The sequence below is a fragment of the Gavia stellata genome, chromosome 8, assembly GCF_030936135.1.
Source record: "Gavia stellata isolate bGavSte3 chromosome 8, bGavSte3.hap2, whole genome shotgun sequence".
Taxonomy (NCBI): Eukaryota; Metazoa; Chordata; class Aves; order Gaviiformes; family Gaviidae; genus Gavia; species Gavia stellata.
This window is the reverse complement of record NC_082601.1, coordinates 5,540,670-5,561,434: the sequence shown is the minus strand read 5'-3', so window position 1 is coordinate 5,561,434 and position 20,765 is coordinate 5,540,670. Positions and strand designations below refer to the sequence as shown.

At 40.1% G+C, this 20,765-nt stretch overlaps 1 protein-coding gene across 1 annotated transcript in view; it reads left to right on the top strand.

Annotated features, from left to right (window-relative positions):
- KYNU (kynureninase) overlaps nucleotides 1-20,765 on the top strand; it is a 58,989-nt gene that overhangs the window by 21,577 nt on the left and 16,647 nt on the right. The window contains exons 5-10 of the mRNA XM_059820633.1: nucleotides 1,788-1,849; nucleotides 3,152-3,223; nucleotides 4,625-4,699; nucleotides 6,030-6,176; nucleotides 12,242-12,340; nucleotides 13,119-13,192. Of these exons, the coding sequence (XP_059676616.1) occupies nucleotides 1,788-1,849; nucleotides 3,152-3,223; nucleotides 4,625-4,699; nucleotides 6,030-6,176; nucleotides 12,242-12,340; nucleotides 13,119-13,192 (529 nt within the window). The remainder of the gene's footprint in view (nucleotides 1-1,787; nucleotides 1,850-3,151; nucleotides 3,224-4,624; nucleotides 4,700-6,029; nucleotides 6,177-12,241; nucleotides 12,341-13,118; nucleotides 13,193-20,765) is intronic.

Genomic DNA, 20,765 nt, shown 5'->3' with positions numbered 1-20,765 from the left:
TAAGAACAATACCATTTCTTGATGCTATCCCTTTTTTGAGCCTCAAGAGTTCCATAGAAATATTAAGACTGCAAATAATACTGTTTTGAGCTGCAATCACTCTTTCTAGCTGTCTTCTGTATCTGCAATAGAACAGCCACAAGGTGACCTCTTCCAGCAGCATGGAACCTGCAGATGCAATGCTATCAGAGGGAAGAAAAGAGAGCAGAGGAAAGCAGTTTAAGGGAGGAAAAGAGCTTATTTTTCCTTATGCAGAACTAGGTCCACTTACATTTCTTCCCACAAACTTGGTGATTTTCCTGGTGTCTGGAGGAGGGAACTTATTCATGACATCTCTTTTTCCTCCTGCACCCCAACACACCCCCCCCCCCCCCCCCCCCCAGGTCCTCCGGAGTCACTGACAGCTATTGACAGATCTTTTGTCCAATACTTACAGATTTCAGCAACACAAAGAAAGGCCATTGAATACTTCAATCAGACCAGTGCTTGGCTTTTCCTGCAGTGGCAGAAGCTAAGGCCTGCTTGGCAAGGATTTATGAATAAACCTTTCCCAATTATAAATTTCCACGTTCTCTGGCTATATTTGCTTGTACTAAGTTCAACCCGTGGTTATGTCTTTTTCCTAGGCTGGCAAAGTAATACCTCAATGAACCTAAACTCTGTGGGATATGTCTCGGTGTGGAGTGTCTCGGTGCTGTTGCTGCCTTTCCTCTGTGTTGGTTGGGACCTTGTGTGCCCTCCAAGGCAGGAGTAACCCAGGATTCGCCTCTCCATTTCTTGTGGCTCCCCTTACCCTTTTTACCCCAACATCATGTTCTCCTTTCCTCTTTATTGATCTCAAGGGCGGCTGTTGCCCTCCCTGCCTGCTTATACTTGCCTTCATCCCTCCCCGTCTGCAACCTCTTTCCACCTTCGGCGAACTCCACTGCTGGGGCGATGACTAGGGCAAGGCGCACGAGCCCATCTTCCAGCTGAAGACGACTCTCAAAGCACAGATTTGTGTCAAGGGTGAATTACTGCTTTTCAGCAACAGACATCAGGCAAAATGGAAAGAAACAGGAACAGATTTTCTCCATATCTCAGTGGCATCTTGCCCAAGGCACAGTCCCTCGTCCTGCCTAAACCCTTTCACCAGTGGTTGATAAGGGTTTGAGAATTTGTTACTACATACTTTGTAATAACAACAATTAGTTGTTGCTCCATTAGCTCTGCCTGTGATCAGCTGTAGCGAAAAGCCTCCTTGGAACTATGTGGGCATGGCGGGTTCTTGCTAAGTTGCTGTATTAGTAATGATCTGTTATATTCAATAAGCCAATTTTGCTATTTTTTTTATTAAGGGTGAGATTTAGCTTGACATTACAGTAACCACTTACAATAGATGATTGTCTCAATATGTTCTCTGACTTGCTTTACCATATAAACTTATGACAAAAATAAGCCTGCAAGTCTTGCTTTACGTATAGTCTTCTGACCTGATTTTAGTCTGAGATGTTAATGATAATAAATCCACCGGTGGTTTGCCGGGAAATGAAAATACTTCATTGTTTCTTGTTTTCTGTGGCTGACCTGAAAAAATAAATATTTTCCTGCCAGTGCGGTGTAGTGAGTCAGACAAGAAATCTTTTTATTTCATTGTGATGACACTGCAAACATTTGTTTACTTTCCAGTCTTTAGAGAGACATTGACTGAAAACATACTTTTGCTTTCTCAACACTGTACTAGATTTCTCTGAAATGATAAAGAAAACCCCTAACCAGTTTTTTTTATTATTTTATTATTATTTCAGGGTCCCAAAGACATGAAGTAGCCCTAATGAACGGGCTAACTGTTAACTTGCACCTCCAGATGGTATGTCTTTACAATGTTTATTTGATGTTGTGTTGACAAATATTTTTTTCCTTTCTTTGGGAATGTAAGCAACGTGCTTTCTGAGGACCTCACAAAGACAGCACTGGATGATAGCCTAACTTTTCTTAAGCCTTGGGAGATGTATCTTGAATGATGCTTTGGCTTGTGCAAGACCTGGCTCCACTTAATATTAAGCAGAAAAGCAGGACAGAGAAATATTTTCAAGGGCTGTGTAGGGGAAGTTTGAGCTGTTCTTGCACGTGCTGCATGTCATTCCTCAGGGAGGATATATTATTATTTAAGAAACATTTACCAGTAACTTCTCAAATTTGAATTTCACACCAAATTTCAAAGATTAAGAAACAAGAGTTCAACTGTGAGCAAGACAAAGCTGTAATTTCAGTCAAGCATAAAATGCAGTTGCATACAAGGTATGGCATCTTGAGTTATGCTGTTTTATATAAAGATGGTAAAGCAGCTCATTTTGATTTCTATGACATAGTGGCCTTAGATGTGGTTTTCTTACGGGCAGGTCTCTCTTCTGTTGTATACAGCCTGTCTCTGCTTCTCTAGTATTGCCAAAGACCTGGTTCAGCTTAATGAAGACGTGAAGGTTCATTTTGTGTGGTTCACACAAAAAGATTTATCACTCAGATCTGCTCCTCTGTAACCCAGACTCGTGCCAAACTACTTGGGTACACAGCCTATGCTGACCTCTGTGTAACCGCTGCTTTTATGGATCAGGAGGGCTTTTATGTCTTCTCCTAGTCCTCTCAGTATGGTGGCAAGCCCAGCTTGCCTCCACGCAAGGAGCTGAGAAGGAAAGGCCATTCACCTAAAGGTGCTGAGACGAGGTCTTTGCAGAAGGCTTAGTCCTTTGGTCAGGCTTGTTTCAGAGGAGGGGATGATTTAATAACTGATGTTTTAGGGCAGGAATGGAAATCCAACTCCTTTGCACTGTTTGTTACTCTTCAGCCGCTGCTTTTGCTTGCGGGGTGGAGCTGGGTGAAATCCCAGCTTCCCTGGCAGTAGTCAAAGCTTTGCCGTCGATTCCTGTAAATGCAAGTTTTCACTGCTGGATTTTTGTGGCCTTTGTTATGGATATATGAAATACAGTATTATAATGCTTTCCTACTTCGATAAATGTTATATGGATGAAGAAATATTTGCAATTTCTGGGGGATTCTCTGTAGTCTGCATGAAAGTAAAGCAGTCTTTATTAAGTTATATACTGGGAGCATCTCTCTCATCTCTGCTTAGATACATTTCAACATGTCTGTTTGGTTTTTTTGTTCTTAACAGCTATCTTTCTTTAAGCCTACTCCAAGACGCCATAAAATTCTTCTAGAAGCCAGAGCCTTTCCCTCTGACCATGTAAGAAATTAATATTTCACCATATTTTTATTATTAATTATATTTTTCCAAAGAATTTCAGTAGCCTGATTTGAATATTTATTAGCTCATCTTGTCCAAGTAACATTACAATAAAAAAATCTGTCAGAAGCTTTTGAGCTCAGCATATTTTACAGATTGTAGCTTTATTCCTTTTGCTCAAATAAAAAATGTTACAAGAGGAAAAGATTGAATGGGTACATTGATTTATTAGTCTTTTTAAAGACATTGAGCAAACTACTGGCCTAAATCAACTGAAGTTGTAAATGTTTTATTAATTCTTGTTGCTCTTTTACTTTATGAAACCAAATCAATACAAACTCACAACATTAACACTTATATATCCCCAGACAGAGATGGAAATGTTTGTTCTTAGCACTTTAGATTACTAGTTCAAACACAATTTGTCTGCTATAAAATAGAAGACAATAGTCCGTGCTTCACAGCTTAGAGCAAATTAATCTTTGGGTTTGTGGCCCACTGCTACTTTATCATCAACTCCGTAAACTCGTGGAAATTGATAACAAATTTGATCTCTAAGGTGCGATAAAAATGACTCAAGCTACTAACAGGTTTATTTGTAATGAAAATGGCACAGATGTGTATAAACCTCAAATTGCCTTTATTCTAAGTAATGTTCATACTAAACCCACGTTTGTTCCAGGCGCACTGATACATTTGGACTCCATCTTCTTAAATTTCTACAGCACTTCAGTGATAACCTGTGCAACTGCTGTCACTTTCGTTCCTGTCATGTAATTTTAGATTATTTTATAGTATTATTCATTGATTTTTATGCTATCTCCAGAACCATCATTTATTGATAAAATCAGTGGGTAGGATTTTCAAAATATCTTGAGTTTAGAGGTCTCATTTCCTCCCAGCTGTGCAGCAAATCTAAGATGTGAGAATAGCATGGGACAGCATATATGTGCTAGTCAAACCTTGTTTGCATTGACAGCAGCACATATGTGACAGCCTGGGATTTAGCATGTGCTACCAGGCAAAGTGGGTACCCAGGGCCCCTGGTGAGGCGATGTTCAGTCTTCTCCGTGACTGTTATCCATGTAGGCTTTGCTTGCTGGAGTCTGGTAAAGCACATTCTCCATCACATTTCCACCCTCATTCTGCTCCGTGAACTTACCCTGTAGGTTTTAGGCTGTGACATTATCCTTGCTGTCTGGTGAGATGAATTCAATTCTGACCTTTTTCAAACTAAGGGAAATCTAGAAAGTTTTCAGTGGAGTTGGATTAGGCTTTCAAGTGTTAATTTTAATGGAAGGCAGGCATCTGAATCCCTTTTCTGAAGTTCTGATGTGTTTTAATTTTAGTTGTTTTATCATGTAATTGCACTAACATGTTCTGCATGGAAATCTCTTCCAGTACGCGGTTGAGTCCCAGCTTCGACTTCATGGACTTGATGTGGAAAAATGCATGCTCATGATGCAGCCACGGGAGGTTGGTGAGAAATATGTCGGTGCTGCTTGCTATTGCTAAGGGCAGAAGTATATTTCATAGGAGAGTATCATACATTATCAGACATTCTACTGTCTGCCTGTAGAAGTTATAGTCTATTTCTACTGATACTTTTAGATAAAATTCATGAATCGTGTATTCTGTTTCTGTGTATATTTTTTGGTATTAGAACCCATTTTATAATTGTCTGGTTCAACTAGTGCATTTGCCTTATAGAATAAAAAAAAAATGTTATTTTTTCTGTTTGCAAAACCTGTTAGCATCTCGAGAGAACTGCAAAATGTAGGAGCTCATTGAGAAACCCCAATGTCCTTTTAATGTCCTAAGGTAAAAGATTGCCATAACATGAACAACAGCAGTCTGTGTATTAGCACAGACTAAGGGAAAGGTCTGCTTTGAGTAATATGCAATTCAGATTAATTTGAAAGACTGCCTTGCTTCACTTTTGCCGTATTAAGAACTTTGCCACCTGACTATAAACTGATGGTGACCTTTTGCTTCTGAAATCTGAGTCATCTTGTGAGCAAAGAGCCCTCTCCTGAACGCTTGATAGATTTGCAAAGATTGTTGAGATAATAACAGTTACTTGCAATTCAACAATCTTGCCCAAGCTTTTTTCAGTAACAAGCTTAATTTAATTCCAGGCTTTCACTGTCTAATTGATCCCTAGGTGGTGGTATGTCTTACATGATCCCTTGCTAGGAAGAGGGGAGGAGGATGAGGCAGTAATTTTCCTATAAAGAATCAAGAATGAGTTTGGTTTTTTGGTTGAAATTCCTCTATACTTAATGACCTCAGGTTTGGGGATTTTTGTACTTTTGATGATGTGAGACTCATTGTTTTTGAAATATAAATATGGCAGGTTTATAATAGCTTCCTATGGGATATGAAGTTTGTCAGAAAAGTACAGAGTAAAACTGATAGACAACTTTCAAGTCTTGTCGGTGTCACAAATTTCAGATGCCACATAAAAATCATTACATATGCTGTTTGCATGAGGATTTTTTTACTGTAAATTAAAACTGTCTGAAATATTAAAGAGTATGAAGCATGCTAGAAAATGAAGTGAATAGGCTTTTTGTAACTGGCACCTTCAAGATAAGTTTGCTAATGATTTTTTTCTTTTGAGGTAACTTACTTGTAGGCTACTTCATAGCACTACCTTTGTATATCATTACCATGCTAAGGATTTGCTTTTGATCTCCTTATGCAAGCAGCACAGCTCATGGTAAAATATAGATTATGAAATAAGAAATGACAGTTTCATTACTGCCAGAGTTGATGTAAAATGTGTGCTTTAACTTTGTTTTAGGGGGAGGACACCTTGAGGATTGAAGATATCCTTGCTGTAATTGAGAAGGAAGGGGACTCTATTGCTGTCATTCTATTCAGTGGGGTGCAGTACTACACGGGACAGCTGTTTGACATCCCTAGAATAACAAAAGCTGGCCAAGAAAAGGTAGGATTGCTTCAGACCCGTCCTTTTAACACCAATTTTAGATCAATTTTCCTTGTGAAATATTTTTAATTTCTACTTTTTGTGGAAAAAACCAGAGCACGTGTGGAAACCTGGGGGGCTCTGATAAAAAGTAAAAGCACTCTGTGCCCAGATCCTTTTGGGGGCTGTGTGCTGCATGAAGAAATAGCCCTGCGAGAGCAATCTTGCAGGTGTGACTTAAGCTATATGGAGAGATAATTCGTGACTATTAACTTCTACCGGGCTTCTCTTGAAGGATAGAATTTCAAGAGGTTCGGTGGAGGAGGAGGTAATCACGGCTCGAATCTCTCTTTAAATGTTAGCTTGCGTTAGATTTTTGCTTTCTGGCAGACTTTCACGATTTTCCTCCTTTCCCGCAGCCACGCTGTGGCAGTTTTTACCCCCAGTGAGCAGAGAGGTGAGCTCCCCACAGAGCCAGCAGTGTTCAGACTCAGCTGATCGGTTTTTCGGAGACAGGCACAACGTGGAGCACATCAACGTCACAAGAGGACTGTATTTTAGTGATGACTCAGCCTTTGGAGCTTGCAGGCAGTGTGCTCTGTGGACATAGCTGTAAAACTTCTTTAACCATCTCAATTGCCTCAGGAATCCAGGAGAAAGTAGTTTTTAATTAAGTCTTCTTATCAACAGGAGGTCACCAGACTTTCCGTAGGAGCAGTCTTTTACTGGATGTACCTTATCTCATCTAAGATTAAACCATTCATGGATAAACTTATTTAGTATCACTGGATTATGGCAAACCAGCTAACTATTTATATTCAATGTTTTAACTCTCTGGAGAGGTTCCCGGCTCACATCCAGCTATGCATCTTCTGTTGCTTTAGGTTTGGCAGTGGAAATTTTTCTAGAGGTCAGGGAGTAAGTTATGCTGCTGGAAAGTGATGGTAAAGTCTCCCCTGGGAGAGCACAGCAGGTGTGAGAGCTCGTGCAGGGCCCGTGGGATATAAAAAGGAAATGTTCTCACAGAGCAGCACCTGGCGACAAAATTGGTCCTGAACACAGTACAAAACAAGACCGACTTCTGACAGGGATGCAGGAAGCCAAGGAAGAAAGAAATGGGGGGGAGTCAGCTGCAGGGGGAAATGGGTCTGTGTATTAGCTCCGTGTAGCTGGAAAAGCAACACCTTCATGGTGCCTTCCTTGAGGGTCTTCCAGTACTTTGAACACAAATAATCGAAAGGCTATGCTGAAATGTTTGAAAGGGAAGATGGGTTATTAATAGGACAATACCACCCACCGCTCTGCTCGCTCTTGCTCCTTGTGGCAGCAAAGCTTTCGTTCGGCAGCCCACGCCTACGTGCCTACAGTGCTTCTTCCCCGAAATCTGCTCTGTGATGTGTCTGAAAGGTGTCTGAGAGAGAAATCTTTCTTCTCTACTGTAAATATGAACAACCTGGGAAAAGCCTGTCACTTTACGGCCTCTCTAAAGATGCTCTCTGGACTGTGGGACACATGCTTGGATGAGTGCAAGTGATGCAGTTTCACTGAAAGCTATAAGCTACCTCAAAGTGGCTGAGAACCTGTGTTCTGGGGGAAGAGTATTCACTGATAGTTTATTATATGGAGGGAAAATGCATTTGATGTCTATATTATCTGAGGAGATAATCAGGACTTGGTGGAGAGAGCTTAAAATTTCTATAAAGCGGTGCAAACTATAATATTAACTCAGGCATGTGTGCTTCCACATGATATACACAAAAACACTGCACACTTTATATGGAGACTGTATCACGTTACTGAAGAGGAGAGCACTTTCTGACAGCAGTTCAGTACTCCAGCAGGCACAGATAGATGTCAAAGGCCCGTTTCCACCTGCATGACTGTTAGAAATGCCATAATGAAGAATTGAATCTCTTCTTCCAGAGACTTTTCAAAAGGGGAAAAAAAACATATTAATTACCAGCATCTTTGTGGTTAGAGCGCATAGGACTGGGGTCCGGGTAGATTCGTGACCTAAAATGTCATTAATGTATTTAAAAAAAAAAAAAAGTAATTCAGCCTGAAGAACTGCTTGAGTACCCATAAGGCTTGAAAAGCCTGAGCCAGCCCTGTTTTTATTTCCCTACTGTCAGATACACTCAGCTCAATGTCCTTACGGATTCTGCCCTCCGGGTTAAGCGACGTTTACATGTTCATACAAAACCGCTATGTAACATACTGTTACACCACACTTAAACATCTGCATATGGCAAATATTTACTTAAATAGCTAAGAAATCAGCAACTCATGAAGAGTTTGCTGCCTTAATATTGGTAAGAGGTAGTCCTGCATTCTGCTGCTTCTTTCAGTCTCAGGGCTTCTGGTTACCAAAAAACCCAAAATGTTGCATCTTCAAAAGCAATTGGCTCCTCTCCTCTTTCCCAGGTCAGAGCTGATACTAGCAGCTGCTGTTGGGTTAGAGGAGAACAAAAAATCAACTGCTGAACCAGAGTCATTAGCACCTATGTAATGCGTATGGGCTTAATTTCTGTTTGGTGGCATCCAACCAGTCCCTGTCCCCGGGCTGACAAGCTTTCAGGACAGTAAATGTGTGGACTTAAAGACCACATCTCCTTCAAGAGCCTCTGGACCTGATGAAACCAGCAGTGGTTAGAACGATCGTCTTATACATGACATTATCACAGAAATGTTGGAAGTCCTTCAAAATGTATATTAAAAGAGGATAAGCCCAAGAAATCATGTTCATAGCAAAAATGCAAGGCTCCCCTTCCTTGTGATGAAGGGTAGTGAATGACCCCTTGCTTCTGAACAGAAAATAGGTTGGGGAGAGCTGACAAGCAAGAAAGTCAGAAGGGGAAAATACAAGGTGGAAGTGTCATATGAGAAGAAGAGGGAAAAAAATCATTCGTCAGCCAGTGTAGCAGAGAGAAAAGTCCTACACAGATGGTCTTCATAATTCTTTTAATCTACAATTGAAATAAAATCCTGCAGTGTCGTGCCCTATCAGGGCTTGGCTAGAGATTTGAGCTGCAAGCTCAGGAGGTCTGGAAAATGTCCTAGGATTCTTGAGGTCAATCATTTATGAATTAAGTTACTGATTTCCTTTTACATTTTTTAAGCCAATTTCCTAAGTTCTCTATGTATGTTAAGATTCCTCCCAGAGTGAAAGCTCTGCACATAGACAGCTTCATTAAGTCATTAAATATTAAATGAACTAAATTAAGCTTGAAAAATTACCTCAGGCTATTTTTCCATCTTAGGTCTCTCAGATAAATCAAAATTACTACGTATTGTGCAAGAGACTCATCAGCAGGCTGAAGAGGATGTAACCATTTTCCTTGTTTGATACTTCTGAGCGTGCTCTAGAGGGTGGAGGGGGTTGAGTCGTTTTATTCTTCTACAAGTGAAGAAATGGCTGACTTCTAGGAGACTCTAGCTTTCAAATACAATTTTAATTTCATAAGTTATATTGTACTTTCCACTGACTCCGTACCGTATGTAAAGTATTTTAATCTCTTGAGTCCCAGTAGGAAGAGCTTTAAGATCCTTCATCTTCATTTCTTTTCCTGTCTCTCCTTCTAAATGTCCCAGCTTTGCTGGTGTGAAGCTGTCATTTCTCTCCCTCTCTGCAAATGTCATTGTCCATGCTGAGTTGTTACCTGCTGGTTATCAGCAGCTACCCAGACACTTTGCAGAAATGACTTTTAGATGTTAGAATAAAACGGAAGAGGCAGGGGAGAGCACACGTCCTCTTCTTTGCCCAGAGCAGATGGAGAGCTCTGTTTTCCCTCTAGTCTGGGGAAGCGATGTTCCCACGCAGTCCTTGTTCTGCGTGGCTTGTGCAGGGAGAGCTGTTTCAGTTTGTTTTACTTTTTCCCATGCAATCTGTGTGGCTAAACATTTGCTGTTTGTGCGACTCGAGTGCCAGACGCCTTCCCTGGGAAAGCAAACCAGCACCACCCATCTTGCAGATGACAACTTGATCAAAACGGTACGAGTAAGGGTTTCCGAGATGATGCGGGAAACCTGCCAGCACTGAACCCGGATTTTCAGGCTGTGCCTCGTTAGTAAGTTAAACGGTGTCCGGCAGGATTTACCAACCCATTTCAAAGCGTTGAGGAGCAGTTAAAGCAAGTTCAGGAAGATGACCCATGGGTGGCACGTCGGTGGCTGTCCTTTTTGAGGGCTAGGAGCCCACAGCATGGGTGCAAGCCGATCCGTGCCAGCCGGTGTCAGTGCCCGGAAAAGTTTGTGTGCGTTGAGGTTACAGGTATAGATGTGGCTATGGAGCCTCATTATAGTACCATGACAGCGAGGGCATCCAACCTGCTGGTGTCCTACGGAGTCTTGTCCTACCTCTCATCTACTGCCTTTTCCTAATTTGTCATCTTGTGCTTAAATGCAATTTTTTTATGGAGTTTATCAGTTTACTGATAGGGAAAGGACAACTGATTTTAACACAAGACTTACCATAGAATTAAATTTCTTACGGGCTTTTTTTTTTATGAGCAACTGCTGGTTTTTTTGTTTATTTAATTTTGTTAATGTACTGCCAGACACATACATTCTGCAAGACTCTCAGCATATCATATTATTCCCAGTTTCCAGTGCAACCAATGAATCTCTCATAGCAGTTCTTCAAAAAAGTTTGTGTGAGACATGCACAAGGAATACCTGTAAATGTTAAAATCCAGTCAACTGAAGTTTTGAAGTTAATGCCTTAAATGCCTACGAAAACCTTCTCGTTCAAAAGCAGGTTGGCTTTAGTTGCTGTAGCTTATTTCTCTGAACCAAGGTCATTTTATCTCTGAATGAGGATATTCCCATGGGCATTCAGTGTGCTTAAGCTTCTATGCATTAGCTTCACCATTTCAGTTGATTTGTCTTCACAGGGACACTCAGAAGTGAGTTAAGACAAGCCACCGAGGGTGTGAAGGCTAGACTATTTGTTGGAACTTTGGTTCTGTTTAAGAGCAAATGTTTAGATCGTGTAAATGCTAAGGCAGTGAGTTTTCTTTCCATCATTTTGGAGCGACTTCTCAAGCTGATAACTTCACTAACGCCTCCATTAGAATTAGTATGTCACATCTTCTTAAAATGCTGCTTCATTCGAATTGTCATCTAGTTTATACAGAAGATTAAATATACCAAAGTTCCATTTAAATAATTTAGCTAAGGCTCCCTTCATGCAAGAAACAGCAAGAGATCCTTTAAAAAAACCTTTGTTTTATTATTGGATGCTGGTTTTTATGAAGCCTGTGCTCTCACTCTTATTCCTACCATGCTGCTTGCAAGCAGGCTGTTTGTATTTTAAAAGCAGAATGGAAAATAGCATTTAATTTGTAGTCCAGGCACAAAAGGCAGTTTTATTTCTCTGCACTTAAATAAATAGCAAAGCTTGGAAGAACTTTTTACTTTAAAAATGCTGCCATCCAGTGGTTATTTTTTGTGTGAAACTGCCACTTTTTGAGCCATACATCTGTGGTCCTCACATGCTTTTTTTTTCCTCAGTGCCCTGTGCAAATTGTTGTTATGAAAAATACAACACTTTTCACAGAGAAATGACAGAATGCTTTTGCAACATTTTAGGGACAAGTACAAAAGTCCTTGAAGATCAGTGCTATCTCACCCATTTGGATTCCCAAAGAGCAAGATCCTCATAGTTTAAATATCAGGGAGAACTTAAGTATATAGCAGAACGCAATTGTTCATGAGTGACTGGCATCATTATGTACATTACTATTTTGTCTCTGTCTACAACTTGTCATGTTATACAACGGTTTGAAATAATGCATTCATTCTGAATACTTATTTCAAGGGATTCCACTTTACTGCCCAAGAAAAAACTTAGGAATCTAAACCATATCCAAGCGTCCTTGAAGACAAGCTCAGGAAAGGATTCATGATTTCTTTATGTATCTATGATATAGAAAGCTTGTTTCTAGTAATAACTCAAAGCAGATGGGACTTGCTAGCATGCCTGTATAGAGAGCAAGTACATACAGTTCTAAAGATACTTTTTTCAGAATAATTTTATAGTAATGATTACCTTGGTAAGTAGTATATTAATTATCTCTTTCCTGCAGGGTTGCTTTGTTGGATTTGACCTGGCTCATGCTGTTGGGAATGTAGAACTTCATTTGCATGACTGGGGAGTAGATTTTGCCTGCTGGTGCTCCTACAAGGTAAAATAGATTCATTGTTTGAGCCTATTTTCCATAATGTCACTTATATGATGGGTCAGCAAACAGGTCAGGTGAGTGAGAACTGCACCTGAACTGTTGATCAAGGCTTGGCTGAATCTTTGAACCGGCCACAACGAGGAGATGGACACTGACTTTAGTGGTGGCTTTGTTATGAGAGGTTCCAAAAGATAATAGTGGCAATGACCTGCAAAGTCTTGCGGATGTGAGATGGATGCTAGTGTTAGTTAAACATCTGCTCTGAAACACAGTCTGCTCTGTGGTCACAATGTCAGAGACTCTTCTCTTATTTCCCACACCGAGAAGGTCTTGCGGCTATAGTATTTCTTAAGTAGTCCCTAAATAAGAGAATATTGTTGCCTAAACTCAAATAATTTCAGGTCATAGGATGAGGTATCTTTAGCTCCTTTGACTTCTCTCGATATTAAGAATCAACAGATATAGTCAGACGAATTGTTTGATGACTTTGCTATATGTATTATTGAATAGGACTGTTTCAGCCGTACTTCAATTTTCTAGCTTTTTGTTTGTTAGACTTCAAATATCATATATAAGCCAAGAAAGATATTTTTAGAAGTAATCTGAAAAAAATGAATCTGCTTTTACCTACATCAGGACTCTGAGACAAATGCTAAGATCTCCAGTTAGAAACCACTAGAAATGTTAAAATTGGTCTGTTTTATAGAGCGGGGTGAGGGAAGGAAAGCTATACTTTTTAGATAATGAGCATGCCACTTACATGTTGATTTATTCTTTGCAGTATTTAAATTCTGGAGCAGGAGGCCTCGCTGGTGCCTACATTCATGAGAAGCATTCCCAGAGTATTAAACCAGCGTAAGTATATTTCTATACCCAAATAAAAGGTGCTGTGAAGTTTAAATGGGAAAATATCTTCCCCTTGAGTTGAGATCTGAAAGTGAGAAAGTGTATAGATTCCTAGTCATAGACTATGGACATGTGTATCTATGTATGTATATATGTATAGATGCAGAAGAAACTCCCTGCATCAAAAAAACCTCCTTGGCCTAGCTATTGACTTAATGCATCGATGAAAAGGGTAGTACAAGTTTACATAATTCAGTTACCTGACTTTGTTACCTCAGAAGGGTTGTTTTATGTTAATTTTAGTAAATTTTGAAATTCTTAATGTACATGCTCACATCTTAAATGCATTTCTTCCTTGAAGTCTGCTATGAGTTCTAAACTAAATATAATCATAAAAGAGAATGCTTATAATATTAAAAACAAGTAACCTAAATAATGCCTATGAGACTGTTTAATGTAAAGAGAATATTTAACATCTTCCTTTAAAAATGGATTTTTTTAAATCATTGAAGTCTTTGGCTGGTGAACAAAATCAAAGACAATTTCAACTCTGTGTCTAATAGCTCTTTAATACTGGCATGTTTTCATTAAATTATATCCACTGGTAAAGCTAGGAAGCATTACATGGAGATCTGTGTTCTCAAAGACTGTATAATCCATGAAAAGCTGTGCTATCAACTGAGGTTAGCTGCATTAAAAAAAAACTACAGTTATTTAAAATGTTATACAACTGTACTCTATGTATGTATATTAACAGTAGGATTAATACTTTTGATGCACTGACAAATGTAAACATTTCTTTCTGGCTATAATGCTTGGAGAAATTGCTGGCACTTACTTTTATTTTAGCTTGAAGAAGGCAAACTAAATCGGGTTTCAGAGAGAAATAATATTATAATAAGCAGCTTCGCTGTACTATGTGCTGGTTTCAGACTGTCTAGACTTCCAGGAGATAACAAAATAACACTGGTAAGTTCTTCTCAGTCACCCATAACAGAAAACTCATTAGGATGACATATGACCTGTTGTGAGCTGATTCGATCCTCACATGTGAACACTGGCAAAATATTCCGAATATCTGGATATTTCTTCTGGAAAGTTTCTTTTCTGCTTCCCTGTTAGCCAAACCTCCAGACATGTCCAGGTGCATGGCCAAACCTCCGGACCCCGGTTGCGGGGAGCTGGGGAGATGCTGAGCAGTGAGAAAATGTAGGCCAGCTAGAAATCACAGAATAGCAATAGGAGGAATGAATAAAATTTCAAGGACTTCGAGTCTTTTTTCCACCTTGATGAAATTTTGAAACTTCTGTGAGGGTACAGGCTTGGTATTATAGGTAAGAGCTTAAATTAGTTTTTCCTGAACCAGCTTCTTCATACATAATCATTAACTTGTGTACTGAATCAGGATACTGAATGTCTTAAATACAATTGCCTATAGGAAATAGGATTTTTCAGCCGGGGGCCCAATTAAGGGTATAATTCCAAACTTCCTGCATAGACCTTTTGCATTATTTAATCATAGTTATTTCATGTTTCCTGAGATTTGATAATCACTCATCAAATTATTTGTAGTTAATATGCCCCGGTTGCATTACTTTTCTTTCTTTTCCACATCAAGCAGCCATTTCGGGTCTCCAAATAAGGCAGTGAGACAAAGGAGAATTTGTCTATGTCAAAGTATTCAATTTTACAGCTGATTTAAATGCAGAGCAATTTGCTGTACGTTGTGCAATCAAATAGAGTGGAATTTAACTGCTCTGGAAGTTGCAGGTTTTAAGCTGTATCTAGAAAGTCTTTGGCTGTCATCTGAATCAAGGATGACACCCAGTGGCCAGAAAACTTCCGTCAGAAACAGAAGCACCAAACACTGTTTCTTTGCATCTCGGCCCACACATAGGCGGCTAATTAAATTCCAAGCCAGCTGATATCCTTTTGTCACTTAAACTGTCTGAAATATTGTTTTTAAATCACGGACAGTATTGTGCAACTCACTTTACCCACCTACATAGATTTCTTTAATTTGTCTCATGCTTCATATTTTCTGCAAGCTATTGACTAGGTAGTTATTTTTGTATCCAAATAATGTATTGTATTTTAACATAAAAATGTACGTTCTAACCATAAGTCAGAGAGGCAGACTCGGAACGTTTGCCAAGTGCCTTTGCCCATTACTGACTGAGGCTGTGGCAAAAAAGACTTAGGTACTTATTGAAAATTAAACAGCTCCATCCAAAAGCTTAATTTTAAACCCCCAAGCCCAGCTACTGCCCATCACCAAAGGCATTTAGGTATTTTTTTTAACTTCCCTTAGTTCCACAGGCATGCTTTTGTCCATGCCCTGAGTCTTGCTAATATGAGCAGTGTTAAGCAAATAGGTGCTTGTGTTGTAGCTATGCCCGGTTTTAGAAAGTGGGTTCCCCTCCAGCTGCTCCCCGCAGGTGCTGCTCCATCCAAAGCCTGCTCCCTGGACAGCAAAACAGATGTTTGCTGCTGCTTTCTTTTAAAATGCAACTTGAGAAAGAGTTATTAATGTCTTTAATAGCCTTACCACCAACGGCTGGGGCCATGCCAAAAGTGCTTTCTGCTTTGACTCTGCAGACCAAGGTTGTGGCAGCCTGACTGCAAACCTACACAACCCAAAACCAGTGTTATTCAGTAATACCATGTCACATCCCAGCAGGCAAAAGGCAGAACCAATCCCGCTCCTCTTCTTTATGGATATGCAAGCTTCCTGCAAGATTTTTAAAAGCTAGTAATTCAGTAACTTGGTAGAGGATTTATGCCCAAGAGCAAGGTTTGATCCTTAGGTCTGATGGCTGCAGATGGATGTTATGGATGATACAGACTTGTATGTCCCCTTGTTTTGTGTCACTGCAAACACCATCCTACACTCCCTGGCTTAGCTAGGCGTAGTTCTCTGATTCACTGCAAGGCCTATGGGTCTAAAAGTTACATGTTGTAACCTGTACAATTACCTAATTAACACCTGTACCCGAGTATGTTGGGTAGTCCTTTGCTAGTCCTCTATCTTTCTTCTTAGAGCAGTAAAACTGAATCAATCTGACATATATGGGTTCAATATATCCCTATTTTCTCATGATCTCACCTCCTTTGAAGTCTTTTAATACTTGAATAGCTTTTTTAATACCTGTTCTATATATCACAATGCAATATATTCTTGGCTAATTGTACTAGAGTGATTTCTCTATGGGAAGGTTTCAAATAAAAAAAGACCTGGACGGAGCAGAGCTATGAAACACTACTGAAAGTGTTTGGTCAGTGCAGGCTGATCCTGTGCCACCAAGTTTCTATATAAATGCAGTTACGTTGCAGAGGGGAGGTTTCCAAGACACAGAGAGCACTAAGGTGACCTACTGATACTGAAATGTTGCTTGACTGGCTTTTTGGGCTCCAGAAAATTTCTTTTTTTTTTTTTTTTTCCTGTTTCTCAATTTCTCCATTTATAAAAAGACGGATAACTAAAATCTATGAAGCAAGTTAGCTATAATGAAATGTGAATGTTTGGGAGCACCTGGGATAGAAGGTACAAGAGAAGTCAGGTGTTCACAGCAGAGTATCTGCAGCTGTAAATGTACAGTGAGTTCAGCTCTGCTGTCAGCTGGCATAAGGGACGGGAGGGGACAAACTCGCAGAGTCCCGCGATGGGAGAAGAAAAAAAGTCCTAGTCAAATCCCTGTAAGAAAAAGTAAGGCACAACTTAAAAAGATGAAAGGGAAATAAATGTATGTAAAGCAGCCAGGAGAATAATAGATAAGCCTTGGCAGAGGATTAAATGAAAATTGTACACAGTCTGGTGTTTAAAATGAAAGGATTTACCAAGACTTAACTTTAGCACAGACTAGCAGCAGGTAGAGTTTAAAATTAAAAAGTTTGTGTGATGTGAAGAAATGCTGTATGTGCAGGAAGCAGCTGATGTCCAAAGAGTGTGTCAGCTTTTACTATAGGATAAAAAAAAGTATCAAAGAACAAGACTATTTCATACTAGCTTTGAGAAAGACAAGGTATCTTCAGACAATTTCTTCAGAGGCAGAGGTGCGATATCAACCCTTTCTCTTGGATCACTTTCCTTTTTGGTGTCTTGGTTCCAATGAAAATGCCAGAGCACAAATGGCTTCTCACTACTTCTTTAGAGAGACCTGCACAGCTTTTTGGTACGTGAACTTTTACCCTGGCACAATATAAACAAAAATACGCTATTCCAGCTCCATGCATCTCCCCCTTCCCATTTTTCCCAGGTTCTTTGGGTCCCCACCCTGCTCCAGTGCAGACCCTCTCTACCCAGTAACTTCGTTTTGCAAGAGGTTGCTCAACCCCTTGCAGAGCTGATAGCTCCAGCTGAGTATTTCTTCAGTTATTTTCTTGATCTGTGAGGAGGGACCACATTATTCCTTTCTGTATTAGAGCCCCATAATCCCCAAACCAAATAACCGAAGCTTCTGTGAAACTGCTGGAAATAATGTAGCTTTGGAGCAATGTGAGTTGGGAGCAAAGAACAGTCATAAAAAGATTGGGAAGGTTGTTTTATGTCTACGGCATTGGAAAGAACTAAAGCTGCTCTTGTTTAAAATGCTTCTAGGAATAATAGACTAAGATGGTCCAGTTCTCAATGACCCTTGGAGTCTATCAGCTCTGAGTATCTCAGCACTACTGAAAGTTTTAGCAGAACAGAGCGCTCTGGACCAGCCAGGGAGAGGATTTGGACACGCAGTGTAGAGACTTCCAGGGAGCTGTGCTGAACGCAGCACGGTGGAAGGTCAGCGATCACAGAGGGAAGCGTACACGCTGCTCTTTGCAGAAGGGTTTGTCACTGGTCCTAGTGGGCTCCAGTTGTGGACTAATGTATGGATAAACTATTCGTGGAGCTATTCGTGGAGCGCAATACGTGTCCCCCGACTGCATAAAGTTTCCTGTACTAAGGTAGAAATGAACTGTTTCTTTGCCAAGGAGATGAGAACAATTTAGCTCCTTGAGCTAATTTAGAAACCAAAAGTTAAAACCTCCCTTGGGAAGAGACTGTTTAGGAATAAAGGCATCAGCTAATTAGGCTTAATTGCACTGTCTTGGGACAAGTGATTTATTAGGCCAATCTAGACCCATGATGGGCCTGCAGGGCTGTGTTCTCAGATTCACCAACTGAATGGCAAATATCCAAGAGCGTTTTTTAACTTTGGAGTGAGTCTCTGGGAGAAAAAAAGAGAGAGGTTAATGTGTGCTCACATCATCTATTCCCATTCTCATTTCTTCAGCTCTGTACATCCTTTTATGTGGCTCCCATGATTGTCTCCTTGTTCTCTGTCAAGCATTTTCTCTCTATCTTCCTTCAAATCCTCCCTTGTAATTAAGTTGTATCTTCAAGCAATCTTGCTTTTTTTCTCATTATAAATAATCTTCTCATTCTCCCCTCACCCCCCACCCCCGAAGGTCTTCCCCTATGTTTTGTCATCTTTGCCCTGGTTAGATTTTAAGGTGTTTGAGAGAGGAGCTGTATACATCCTTATAAACTCAGGGGACTATATACGTCGAGTAAATGTGCTGTATATCAAGTCTGCGTCACCTATAGGATGGTTGGAGTGAGTGTGAAAGTAATGTGCTGGTTTCGTTCCCTGTGTGTACTCTCATGCTACCTAGAAACTTACTCTTAGTTTTGAAAACTCAAACCTTAAAATGGAGCATGTGGAAAGTCAGAGACATGGTTCCTGTCAAATTTCTCAAATATATAAGGTACTGTTTTTAAAACGCATGGTGCTGGACTGATTCCTGCTTTTTGTGCCTGTTATCAAGGCATCAAAATGCTGGGATAAGTAGAGATAAACAAGTAAACAAAGGCACTTAGCTGCTATGAGTCATGTCTTCTCCAAAATAGTATTTATAGCATAGGTGTGTTTCGCTGCAGACATCTGCAGATATCTTGGGGGCTGATTTGGGGATTTTATGTATATTGAAATCTTTGCCCAACAACTTGATCTTTCTTTTGTCCAAAACTCCATCAACAATATGAAGAAATGTCATTTAAAACATGATGATTGTCACAGCCTTTTTCTTTTTAATCATTTTTATTTTAAAGGTCGAGGCTGGTCAAATTCTTGCAGTAGGTCTTCAATGGCATTCATTTTTCAGTAATCACTCGCTAAACTAGCGAGTCTACATGTTAGATCTGAGCAGATTCAAATTTCTCATGCATCTCTCCTTCTGGACCACACTGATGGGACATACACCACTTAGTCTACTCTGCCATGGGCCTTTCCCACTCCCAGCCTTGGAAACGAGAGGGAGGTGGCTGCGTTCCTTGCGGATGCGATTTCCCATCTGCTGCCTCTAGCTTTTCTCATCAGATGGTGTAAGACATAACTGCTCTAACACATGAAAGGAACCCAACAGGCTTAGCCTGATGGAAAGGTGAATGTAGCCTGGGGGCAACTCTTGCATCCCCATTAACTAACTAGCAAGGAAGAGATCCTGGGGCTCTCCTCAGAGTCTGTATGGTTGCTGTGATTTTTTTTTTTTTTCTTCCCCTACTTCAAAGGACGTGTGTTGTTAGCTGCCTGCTCTGTGTGCCTCAGTTCTCCACTTTGAGACAGGTAGTTTTGAAAGCACTTTGCTGTGTCTTGATTTTTCCCAATAAGAGAAGGCTGAATGAACTTCCAGAGATGCAACACTTGAGCTGGTGTCACATGCCTTTAACAAAATGCGAAAAAAACCTTCTTTGCCTGCCTTTTTAATTAGTCACAAACAGAGACGTTATCTCCCCTCTTACGCTTATCTCAATCTGTATGTTTCTGTATCCACCTCACAGAACCTTTCTCTCTTAGGGAGGAAAAATTTTATTTTCAACAAAAAACGTCAAGTAAATCTTCTGTCGTTTCCACTAAGAGCTTGCTTACCTCTGTGCAGAAATGTGCTGGAACTAATGCAGGTTTGCATCTGGGATTTCCTACTAGATGTTGACTCATTTTCAGTATTTGATCATTTTTCACTTTTTCTACTTCAGATTCCCACTTTTGGTACTTTCTGTGAAGCTTTCCTAAGATTCTCAAATAAAGCTGTAGTCTTTAAAAATGAGATTTGCTCATGCTTTTGTATTAGTTCGTTAGCCCTCAGTGGGGAATTGTTTCTAATTTTTCCTCACTGAATGTGCTTCAAGATCATGGTATGCCTTGAAATTGCTCTAAGCTGAAAGTACCAGCAATAGACATTATGCTTTTGTGCCATTAATACAGTTACCTTTTTTTTCCCATTTGTGTCCCCTGGAGTATATTCCTGTAATTGTCAGTTACTGGTTCAGATGGGGTCTCCTGCAGTGCATGTCTCCCAGAGCTATTCGTGTCCCTGTCCTGGCTGAATACCTCGCTGGCATTAGCTGCAGCTCTGGGATCATGCATATAGCTCACATTGTGATTCATATCACAGCCAGCACCTGATTCAAACCATAAGCATTTTTTAAAGGTAATTGGAAGGTCATTGCCCAGGTTAAGGAAATAATTCAGCCTCTATTACTTGCAAAGTTGGTTTTCTGTGTGTGTGCACTGGGGGAATTTGTATCAGTTTTCTTTTTTGCTTGGTT